A 12,705-nucleotide genomic window follows, 5' to 3' on the forward strand; every position below is an offset into this window, starting at 1 on the left:
ATCTGAAATCTGAATCTGAAATCTGAATCTGAAATCTGAATCTGAAATCTGAATCTGAAATCTGAATCTGAAATCTGAATCTGAAATCTGAATCTGAAATCTGAATCTGAAATCTGAATCTGAAATCTGAATCTGAAATCTGAATCTGAAATCTGAATCTGAAATCTGAATCTGAAATCTGAATCTGAAATCTGAATCTGAAATCTGAATCTGAAATCTGAATCTGAAATCTGAATCTGAAATCTGAATCTGAAATCTGAATCTGAAATCTGAATCTGAAATCTGAATCTGAAATCTGAATCTGAAATCTGAATCTGAAATCTGAATCTGAAATCTGAATCTGAAATCTGAATCTGAAATCTGAATCTGAAATCTGAATCTGAAATCTGAATCTGAAATCTGAATCTGAAATCTGAATCTGAAATCTGAATCTGAAATCTGAATCTGAAATCTGAATCTGAAATCTGAATCTGAAATCTGAATCTGAAATCTGAATCTGAAATCTGAATCTGAAATCTGAATCTGAAATCTGAATCTGAAATCTGAATCTGAAATCTGAATCTGAAATCTGAATCTGAAATCTGAATCTGAAATCTGAATCTGAAATCTGAATCTGAAATCTGAATCTGAAATCTGAATCTGAAATCTGAATCTGAAATCTGAATCTGAAATCTGAATCTGAAATCTGAATCTGAAATCTGAATCTGAAATCTGAATCTGAAATCTGAATCTGAAATCTGAATCTGAAATCTGAATCTGAAATCTGAATCTGAAATCTGAATCTGAAATCTGAATCTGAAATCTGAATCTGAAATCTGAATCTGAAATCTGAATCTGAAATCTGAATCTGAAATCTGAATCTGAAATCTGAATCTGAAATCTGAATCTGAAATCTGAATCTGAAATCTGAATCTGAAATCTGAATCTGAAATCTGAATCTGAAATCTGAATCTGAAATCTGAATCTGAAATCTGAATCTGAAATCTGAATCTGAAATCTGAATCTGAAATCTGAATCTGAAATCTGAAATCTGAATCTGAAATCTGAATCTGAAATCTGAATCTGAAATCTGAATCTGAAATCTGAATCTGAAATCTGAATCTGAAATCTGAATCTGAAATCTGAATCTGAAATCTGAATCTGAAATCTGAATCTGAAATCTGAATCTGAAATCTGAATCTGAAATCTGAATCTGAAATCTGAATCTGAAATCTGAATCTGAAATCTGAATCTGAAATCTGAATCTGAAATCTGAATCTAAAATCTGAATCTGAAATCTGAATCTGTAATCTGAATCTGAAATCTGAATCTGAAATCTGAATCTGAAATCTGAATCTGGAATCTGAATCTGAAATCTGAATCTGAAATCTGAATCTGAAATCTGAATCTGAAATCGGAATCTGAAATCTGAATCTGAAATCTGAATCTGAAATCTGAATCTGAAATCTGAATCTGAAATCTGAATCTGAAATCTGAATCTGAAATCTGAATCTGAAATCTGAATCTGAAATCTGAATCTGAAATCTGAATCTGAAATCTGAATCTGAAATCTGAATCTGAAATCTGAATCTGAAATCTGAATCTGAAATCTGAATCTGAAATCTGAATCTGAAATCTGAATCTGAAATCTGAATCTGAAATCTGAATCTGAAATCTGAATCTGAAATCTGAATCTGAAATCTGAATCTGAAATCTGAATCTGAAATCTGAATCTGAAATCTGAATCTGAAATCTGAATCTGAAATCTGAATCTGAAATCTGAATCTGAAATCTGAATCTGAAATCTGAATCTGAAATCTGAATCTGAAATCTGAATCTGAAATCTGAATCTGAAATCTGAATCTGAAATCTGAATCTGAAATCTGAATCTGAAATCTGAATCTGAAATCTGAATCTGAAATCTGAATCTGAAATCTGAATCTGAAATCTGAATCTGAAATCTGAATCTGAAATCTGAATCTGAAATCTGAATCTGAAATCTGAATCTGAAATCTGAATCTGAAATCTGAATCTGAGATCTGAATCTGAAATCTGAATCTGAAATCTAAATCTGAAATCTGAATCTGAAATCTGAATCTGAAATCTGAATCTGAAATCTGAATCTGAAATCTGAATCTGAAATCTGAATCTGAAATCTGAATCTGAAATCTGAATCTGAAATCTGAATCTGAAATCTGAATCTGAAATCTGAATCTGAAATCTGAATCTGAAATCTGAATCTGAAATCTGAATCTGAAATCTGAATCTGAAATCTGAATCTGAAATCTGAATCTGAAATATGAATCTGAAATCTGAATCTGAAATCTGAATCTGAAATCTGAATCTGAAATCTGAATCTGAAATCTGAATCTGAAATCTGAATCTGAAATCTGAATCTGAAATCTGAATCTGAAATCTGAATCTGGAATCTGTCTCTGAAATCTGAATCTGAGATCTGAATCTGAAATCGGAATCTGAAATCTGAATCTGAAATCTGAATCTGAAATCTGAATCTGAAATCTGAATCTGAAATCTGAATCTGAAATCTGAATCTGAAATCTGAATCTGAAATCTCAATCTGAATTTGAAATCTGAATCTGAAATCTGAATCTGAAATCTGAATCTGAATCTGAAATCCGAATCTGAAATCTGAAATCTGAATCTGAAATCTGAATCTGAAATCTGAATCTGAAATCTGAAATCTGAATCTGAAATCTGAATCTGAAATCTGAATCTGAAATCTGAATCTGAAATCTGAATCTGAAATCTGAATCTGAAATCTGAATCTGAAATCTGAATCTGAAATCTGAATCTGAAATCTGAATCTGAAATCTGAATCTGAAATCTGAATCTGAAACCTGAATCTGAATCTGAAATCTGAATCTGAAATCTGAATCTGAAATCTGAATCTGAAATCTGAATCTGAAATCTGAATCTGAAATCTGAATCTGAAATCTGAATCTGAAATCTGAATCTGAAACCTGAATCTGAAATCTGAATATGAAATCTTAACCTGTGTCTGAAATCTGAATTTGTTTTGTGAGTCCAATGTGTTTTTTAACTTTTAATCAGAAATCTGAATCCATGTTAATACTTTAACGTTCGACTTAACGTGGGAGAAACCTTTCGTTTAATAGTTATTTAAGGTCCTGGGAAGCTTTTTTTGTTACCAGTGCTTAAAACATCCGCCAGCTGTTGGAACACAGAACAGCAAATGTTAATCGGCAATCGAGCTTACAAGCATCCTTAAAAAAGGTCTCATCCTGTAAGTCGTGTTGAAGCCATGACGATTGAGTGTTTCTGAGTTTTTTTCAAATTGGAGTGCGGGCGAAATTTTATAAGAATCTAAACAGATAACTTACTTTATTCTACGTCTATCGACGCATAAATTCAGAAAATTATGCTGACAAAGTTGAGTAACAGTATGACAGTCAATTTTAACTAGGTTCAAATTAAAAAAAATCTTCTAGAGCAAGCTCAACTCGACTTACAAAACAAGAACAATTCTTTTTTGACCACCTTCCAACTTACCGTATGTGAAACAACGGATTGCTTATCGGCACATCGGCGTATCGGTTGTTCCGACCCAGCGTATTGGTGACGATTTCCACCCCATTGTGGTTGTGATGGTGATGGTTCAGGTTATGGTGATGGTTGCTGTTATGGTTATTGTTGCCGTGATGGTTATGGATGTTATTGTTCACCACGGCATTGTTCCGCTGATTGCGGCCCAGAGTATTGAAGGTGTTGTTCTGTGCCATCGACAGATTGTTCCGGTTCAAAGTGTCGCCGTAACTGAAGAAAGAAAAGAAGTGTTTTGAAAATGTATCTTTCTTTTAAAAGTTATCCAAACATACCCATTGATGTAGTTGTTTCGTTCGCTTTTGATTCTTCCGAGGGTGAGAGTACCCGGGATGTTCCCGTTGCCAGCTGTCCCTAGCGGATTCAGGTAGTTGTTGCGGTTCATCTCCAGCGTTCGATTAAGCGTGTTCTGTCGATTGTTGATGTTCAGGTTGTTGTTGTTATTGTTCTTGATGTTGTTATTGTTGTTGCGCTGCAGAGTACCGACAACAGCGGTCGTTGCGTCGGAGTTCGTAGGACTGTGCTGACCTAGAGCGAAAGCGAGACAGTAACGTCTGGAGATCGGAAGAGAAGCACACTTCAAGGTTAGGATTCAAGGATTACGTACCGTTTTCCTTGTGGGTGATGTAGCTGACGTTGTCAAGGCTGAAGGCGTGGTTTTTGGCGCTAAAATCTAGCTGAAGGTCATCACCCTCATCTATGGGGACAGCCATGGCGAGTACCTGGGTTTCGTACTCCTTCAGGCTAGTTTGATTTTCTGCGGCAGGGGCTTGGGAGTTGATGATCACGGGATCATAGCGGACTGGACTAGCAGGGGCAGTGTATTGGCGCATTCTTTGTTTAAAATTCTTATACCTACAAAGCATTACGTTAAAACGGCGCTAGGAGCATTTTTGCTAACTAATGTCTACTTACTTGGACCAAGAAATGCAAATGTAGATGATTCCAACTGTTCCCAAAATCAGGATCACGATTGCAACCCCGATAAGAGCGTACGGGAAAACGTCCTCATTCACGATGACAGTGGCCTTTACCTTTTGAATTTGTTGCCTTGGTTCAACCGGACCAAAAATACCTTGAGCCGTAGCATGGGCGATGCTAGATGCTTCAAAGTTGATCTGGGATAGCACTGTCGGGGTTAGGATGCTGGTCATAATCGGAGTGGAGTTTCGCTCCAAAATCTTCTCTGACTTCGGGTCCACCGCGTAAAACCTTCAAAAGAACATAAAAGCCATTAACATTTATCTACAACACTTTCATTCCAAAAACCTTACCAGACATCCGTTGCTCCCGAGACTTCTTCAACGGTTCCGTTATCGTTCAAAATCTTGCGGGTGCTGAATCGTTCGATGCCCGTGATCAGTCCCGTAGACTTTTCGTGCAACAGCTCCTCCAAGGCGCGCACATGCCTTCGGATGTCTTTAGGGTTCGAATCTGAGAACACCAAAGTCATTCGGTTGATGTCCGATATCAGATTGACTACCACCCTGGCTTTAGCCTTGTGGAGCATTCCACCCTGTGGATCGCCATTGTTGTCCCGGGCCTCTACAACAAACACCAAAGGTGTCTGCTTAACACTCTGTAAGCTCTTCTGCGTTTTGAGCATTCCATTCTCTTCACCGATCGTGAAAAATGAGCTCGGTGAGTCGTCGTTCGGTATTTCGTTAACTTTTTCGTCGTAAATGAAGTATCTGATCTGACCGTGCGGTCCAGTGTCTTTGTCTGTCGCTTTGACAGTTAGAATAGGCGTGTCGGTGTCTGCATCTCCCGATACCACTGCATAATAGGTATCGTTGCGTACTCCTGGTTGGAATGTATTCGGAAATTGGAACTGTGGCACATTGTCGTTCTCGTCCTGCACGATAACGTTTATTTTCGCAAAGTTTTTATGTTGATTCACGAAGTATTTGTTCGACACCAGACGGACTTCTAGATTGTGTTCTTTGGAGGTTTCGTAGTCTAGGGTGCCTTTGAGTACCAATCCACAGGCATGGTCTTCGATCATGATGCCGAACAGTTTCTTTTCATTCCCCTTGGTTATTTCACATTTGAATCCACCGTTGTTTTTAGTTGCCTTTTTGGAATTAATTATCTGTATAAGCTTGATCGTTGCATTTGTGCCAGTCGACTCCGGAACACTGGTGGTGTAACTGTCGTCACTGAAGGCTAAACCTTGAATATCCGGATTAAAAATGCCTCGAACGGTTTGCGATTCGGACGAATCTCCGTTAGGATTTGCCGGAATATGACTAACGTAAATTGGAAGAGTTGCAACCGAACTTAGCTGAGGTTCGCCCATATCATAGGCCCTCACATCCACCAGGTATTCGGAATCTTCGTCTTTGTTCAGCTCATCACGAATTCGCACAATGCCCGAATCGGGATCCACTTGGAAGTACTTCAACGACTTCCCGCGACCAACCATTTCATAGCGAACCACATTACCAGGCGATGAACCATCTCCATCAACAGCCGGCATAGATCCAACAATCGAGCCGATAGGAAGATCGTCGTTGATATTGATTGGTTCCGGAATCGAAACGAACACCGGAGGAATATCGTTACGATCTTCTACTTCGATCAAGATTTTGATATAGTCCCCGGGGTTGGTTCCATTATTTTCCACTGTTCCAACGATCAGCTCATGAATTTTATCCTTTTCGAAATCCAAGCCACGAATGGTTTTTATCTGTCCCGATTTTGCATCGATCTTGAACAACTCTGCAGGTCCACGCTTTAGGACATAGGTTATCTCGGGTTTCGTGTCCGGATCAAAGGCACGAACAGTAGTGACCATCATATCCGGTACGTTTTCCGGAATCTTCACCTCAATGAAAGGTTCCATGAAGCGTGGCACTTCATCCGGTACGTCTCGAACTTTAACTGTAACGCTAGCTGTGCCTAGCCGAGGTTCTGGAGCTCCGTCTTGAGCTGTAACTACAAATTTGTACTCTTTTTGTTTCTCGTAGTCAAGTTTGGATTTCGTACGAATTTCGCCTGTTCGGGAGTTGATTTTAAAAGGCACATCCGAAGGGATGGTGTACGTTATTTCGGCGTTCATCCCTTCATCCGCATCTGTAGCTTGTACCGATCCTATAACAACATTGTCGCGTCCTTCGTCAATGGTGAAAATATATGGCAGAAGGTTTTCGTTAAACTCTGGGTTCTTATCGTTAATATCAGTCACTTTAATGTTAACCGTTGCACTGCTCGCCAACCCTCCGTTATCTTCGGCTCGAATGATCAACTGATATCTGGTAAGATCTTCACGATCCAGTTTCCGTATCACGCTAATGACTCCGTTTTCCTTACTGATAGAAAATTGTCTCAGATCATTCCCGGTCGTTATCGCATACTTGACCGGGTCATTTTCGGGATCTTCGGCTTTCACGACAATCACAGTTGAATTGATTTCGGCTCCCTCGCTAACCTGCACATCGTACACCGGCTTCATAAAGCGAGGAGGTTTGGTGTTCGGCCCCGGTGTGATCGACACCTCGACGATCGCTTGAGACGACAGCCCACCGACATCGGTCGCTTGAACGGTTATGCTGTATTGTTCACCGGCGTTGAGTCTAGTTCGTGTTTCGATCTCACCACTTTTGGGATCAACAGCAAATTTGTTGGCTCCGTTGTTGGAAACGTGGAAGATGCTGTACGTGATGGCGGCGTTTTCTCCCTTATCGTTATCAGTAGCCACTACTTTTGTTACGAGTCTGCGACCATCGCCTGCTGTGAGACTTACCGGGGCAACCATCGCTAGCTTGGGAGCGTTATCATTTACGTCGTTCAAAGTGACCGTCAAACTCATCGGTGCACTAGCCGCATTACCGTTCGCTTCTCGAGCGACAACCTGGAATCGGTATTTGCCCGGGTTTGGTGGATCTCGATCCAGTCCTTCTTCATTTACCTGAAGAATGCCTTCTTTGGACACTACAAATGAAGGCGTCGTCACTTCGTAGATGTATTCAACTTTATCATCTTCCGGTCCCAAATCGGCATCGCTGGTACTCAACTTGATCGGTTTCCCCTTGGAATCGGTAACGGTGGTCCCAATCGACGAGTTTTCATCCACAAACCCTTCCGTTGAGGTGACGCTTATTACGGGTGGATACGCGTCCACAGCTTTAACATGAATGGTTAACTTGGCCGTGGCGAATCGCTTCATTTCGGTCGCTTCCTCGGCTTTGACGATAATGTCAAACTTCTTGGCCGTTACGGAAGAATCCACCAGCTTGGTTTGCTTGAGCACTCCCGTTTGGGCGTCGATTTCGAAGTAGTCATCGTAATTGCTCGGAATTCCCTTCAGAAACGAGTACCGTATCGGGGCACTAATGGTATCCAGATCTACCGCTTGGATACGTTCCGGAGACACGGTGAGTACTCCCTGCAGACTGCCGGCCGGTATCGATGCACTGTATTCGGGGTTTAGGCAGGCTCCGTCGAGCAGAACGCACCCCCGATAGATGAACGAGGGATCCTGATCGTCCGAATCGGCCACATTGATGGTGAGTGTAGTGGTAGCCGACTGCCGCTCGGATGCGTTCCGAGATCGATCCTGAGGAGAGAAAACAATAGCAGAAACATTGCATCAGTATTGTGGTATGTGGCGGGCTTGGTTATAAAATATTTGTTTTGAAAACCGCAATGCGGTGAAGAAGTATTACATTGTTGACATAAGAAAATAACCAATGCGAATAATATTGCGTTTGCTCAATCCGGAGAGCGAATTTTGAAAAAAAAAAAAAAGGCAAAGTGTGTGGGTCTAGCTGAACATTACAAATGCACAAACATACATTTGCCCATCGCTCAAACTCGCTAGTCGTTGTTATGCATCACTATAACAACAGAACTTACTAGAGGACACCCGGTCACCCAAGGTTTTTTGAAACACGAGGTTTTCCGACTTTTACAGTAAATAGGCGAGAAGTGAGCGGGGCTCTCAATGAGTTTGTTTACAAACATAAGATTATTTGCTCAGCATTTCTGTGGTTTGTTTGTAAACAATCTCCATGAGTTCCGCAGTTGCATAGCCTAAATAACCAAAATCGCTGATTCGGAAATTTGATATTCGGTATATACACACCTTGGTTCTACCGTTTTTACAAATCACAATTCACTCAGACAAGTCTGTCCCTCACAAGATTGGATCAATGACTGACTTTATTTTGTTTGTTTTGCCAACATAACAAACATCGGCAAAGAAATTTGTTACATTTTTTTCATCTCCAGTGTTGCCGAATACCGATAATTTTTATTTTTTTAAATTTTTGTTAAATAATATTTTTGCATATCCCTAATTTCATCCTTACATTTCTTCCCACCTCTTTTCTCAATAGAAACTTTTGTCAATCGACTTTCGTTTTTCTCTAAACAATATTTTATTTTTCAAACACCTTTGATCTCAATCCTACATTCCATTCTAAAATAGCACAGGCTTTTCAAATCAATCAAATTTTATATATTTTCTGTAAATCCTTAAACTCATCTCTACACAGACTATCCGTTTTTTTTCCACCGGAACACAGTTGTTCAAATTCCCAAGTAAATTTTCTCAACAACCAAATTTTCTATGTTGGAATCGAATCTCCGACATTCAAGGAACGTTATGATGTTATAAGATATTTTCTAGGACCTGTTACAAACCTTTCATGGAAAAAAAAATATGATCAATAACTTAAACACAAGAAATAAAAATAGAATTTTTTATTCTCAACCCAAAACAATTAAAAAAGCATATAAATCTTTAGAAAACTATTAATGTCTATAGCGAAGTGATATATTATAATCCATGTCACAGTTTCGAGATGAATCCTCAATATCATGAACTAATAAAGTTTCGTTTGATTTAGAACCCAAAACTTGAGAATAAAATTGTTTCAATTTACTCTATTTATTTTTAGAAATAAATCGCTCCGATTTGACATCAGTGATCACAGCCTGGTGTTGACCACAATTAATTAAAAAAAAAAACCATTGCGTATCAAATACTTGGAAAAGTTATCCTTCTACACGAGCAAATAAATGCAGCTTTCCGAATAGAATTCGAAAACAAACAAGCGTGCAATCCGTCAGAGAAACTCATCAAACTTATAGAATTATACACTTTACTGAAAGAGAGGTTCACAAAAACTGTAGGGGAGAGTGGGGATACTTGATCCCCTTTTTTTATTTTCACCATATCTTTTTGGAAAATTGTAGAAACTCGAACCCTTTTACTTTTCCTGACAGCGTGTAACTTCAAGTTTCTATGCTTCAAAAATTAAAACGATACTAGAATCCGTAGATAAACTAGAACCATTTTCGTGGGAGTAAAAAAAATTACGATATTTTTTAAGCTGAGGGAGACTTGATTCTCTATTGAAGGAGACTTGATCCTTCATTCAGAAAGCTGGAAAAAATCAAACAAAACCCCAAGATAGAATGTCGTTTGACTTTTTTTGTCCTTTTGGTTCTTATTTCTCAATTTAAACTGTCAGAAGAAAAAAAACTCTATAACTTTGTCTCAACGCTGATAACATTGCATACTTAAAGGCGCTATTTTCTATAAAATAGAGAAAATAAATTATTTTAGCTCTTTTCTTCAGACAGTTGTTGGATGAATATTAGTTATTAGATAAATATTGGTAATCTCGTAATCAGCAATGATTACGATCCATTCAGGAGAAAAATATACCGTTTTGAACTCTAGGGATCAAATGTACCCATAATCAAAATTTTTGAAAACTTTTTCTAAAAAAAGTTGAGAGTTTTCCATTGCTTTGAAAATATGATATTATGAGGTTCATATTATACTCGAACGATTGATATATTGAAATAAATATTTTTGTTATAATTTTTCCATGTAAGGAACATTTCAAAGTGACGAAAAAAGATTTTCAAGTCACATTTTCTGAAATTTTTCAAACAAAGTTCAATAACTAAAACAATTATTTTGTTAAATTGTTGCTTTACTCCATTTGGCACATTTTTCTAAAACATTTGATGTTTGTAAAACATTCCAGTTACGAGATATAGCTAAGGAATTAAGTATCCCCAGGGATCAAGTATCCTCATTCTCCCCTATCGGTTCAAGTAAAAGTGACAGATTCCATGGATGTCGTTTGATGTGTGGAAATTGATGCGTATTGCCGATGCAAAAAAATACCCCGCAAATGATAACTTGAAAGAATTCCTATCGAACATCTAAAAATAAACTGCAGCGCGCCAGAGCTGGGGCTATGAAAGGTTAGATAAGTATTAACACAAACTATTCCAAAAATCTAATCGGAAATCGATGTGGAAAAACGACTACTTCAGCAACGTTGGGACACAATTAGCGGCCACGATACCGAGAAATGTGCAGGGCAGTGATACTCCATCAGTTCACAATGGTAGAAATGTATACCTGAGACCAGCAACTGAACAAGAACTAATTGTTCTTATTAACAAACTCGATACCTCTTAAAGTCCTGGACCGGATGGCATTTCTGCAGAATTTGTTAAAACTCATCATGTCATTTTGGCACCGCTGATCGGGACATAATCAAAGATTGTATTAGGACAGGTCAATTTCCGGAGTTTCTCAAAACAGCATGAGTCATTCCGATATTCAAAGCATGGAAAAAGACTAGCTGCAGTAACTACCGCCCGATATCAATATTATCAGTGTTTAGTAAAACCCTTAAAATACTCATAGCAGAACGTATCTTGCACTTCCTAAAGCAGCACAAACTGTTTTACAACTATCAATATGGGTTCCGGGAAGGTTCAAGCACATTAACTGCGGCAACCGAGCTTTTAGATGATATCCACAACGCATTCGATAAACGCAAACTTATGGAGATGTTGTTTTTGGATTTGAAAAAGGCCTTCGACACAATAGCTCATTCCACTATGCTCCAAAAACTGGATGCTTACGGAATCAGAGGTGTTTCAAATTCCCTCTTAGCTAGCTACCTTGCCAACAGGAAATAGTTCGTTCAAATTAACCAAACTTTAAGCAAACTAGGAAACCTACCAGTTGGAGTTCCTCAAGGCAGTAATTTGGGCCCTCTTCTATTCATCCTGTACGTGAACGATTGGCATAACCTGCGTATACATGGCAAACCCCGACTTTTCGCTGACGATACTTCACTGTCGTACGAATATGCTGATCAACAAATAATAATATCTCGAATGGCGCAGGATCTGGACACACTTCAAGGATACTTCAATAACAATCTTCTTTTGCTAAACTTGGACAAAACTAAGTACTTAATTTTTAGGACAGCCAATCGGCGCATTGAATGTGAGAATCTGCTTCAGACTGGTACACCAGTTATCGAAAAAGTTAAAACCTTCAAGTACCTTGGGCTTATCTTTAACGAATTTCTGAAATGGGAGGCGCATGTAGACCGGCTCAGAAAAAAAGTAAGTGCTATACACAGCTTAATGTGGAAAATTTCGAGGTTCGTACCGACTAAACAGCTGACGTATCTCTATCATGCTTTTGTACAGTCTAAACTGCAATACATGGTCTCTATCTCGGGAGCTGCAAGGAAAAGCAATATGAGACGACTCCAGGCCATGCAAAATCGATGTCTGTAAGCAGTTTACAAACGACCCAAACTTTTTTCAACGCTCAGCCTGTTCCAAGAAGCCCCGTTATCTGTTCTACCAATAACTACGCTAAGAGAACTACAGAGTTTTGTGCAGATTCACAACGTACTGTATAATCCACTTTGTCACCACAATAAACATGTCCAGCAACAGAGTCATAGATTCCCCAAAAATTAGAGAGAAAACCTAACACAAAGAAGACCAAACACAGAAAAGATGAAAAGATCCCCTGGATACTTCAGTAAAATGAAGTGAAACAGTCTACCAGCACAATTAAAAATCATAAGGAACATAGTCAGTTTCAAACGTCAACTCAAAGTTCATATCAAATACAACTTGGAGAACTTCTTAGTATGAAACAACAGTTAAACAAACTAGATCGTTGAACCTGCCGTAGACCAGTTTTTCAAAGTCTCCTTAACAGAGAGTAATCTCACTGGAGACTTGAAAGAAGTACAGTTCCTCACTTCAAACATATCTGCCTGCCACTAATTGCCTCCATACAGTTTTGTTTTCATCCCTCTCCGCCAACAACTTTTTTTAGATTTTGAACCACCGTGCGGA

The 12,705-nt window shown here is 38.7% G+C and overlaps 1 protein-coding gene across 2 annotated transcripts in view; it reads right to left on the minus strand.

The window, feature by feature from the left end:
• LOC129740676 (cadherin-99C) overlaps positions 1–12,705 on the minus strand; it is a 625,931-nt gene that overhangs the window by 3,175 nt on the left and 610,051 nt on the right. The window contains exons 8-12 of one of the 2 annotated variants that reach the window (XM_055732426.1): positions 4,836–8,119; positions 4,477–4,773; positions 4,169–4,416; positions 3,837–4,089; positions 3,511–3,774 (exon numbers count right to left, since the gene is read on the minus strand). In XM_055732426.1, coding sequence (XP_055588401.1) covers positions 3,511–3,774; positions 3,837–4,089; positions 4,169–4,416; positions 4,477–4,773; positions 4,836–8,119 — 4,346 coding nt within the window. Of the gene's footprint in view, positions 1–3,510; positions 3,775–3,836; positions 4,090–4,168; positions 4,417–4,476; positions 4,774–4,835; positions 8,120–12,705 lie in introns of those variants that run through there. The other variant, XM_055732427.1, reaches the window with a different exon arrangement.

The sequence above is a fragment of the Uranotaenia lowii genome, chromosome 1 (genome assembly GCF_029784155.1).
Source record: "Uranotaenia lowii strain MFRU-FL chromosome 1, ASM2978415v1, whole genome shotgun sequence".
Lineage (NCBI taxonomy): Eukaryota > Metazoa > Arthropoda > Insecta > Diptera > Culicidae > Uranotaenia > Uranotaenia lowii.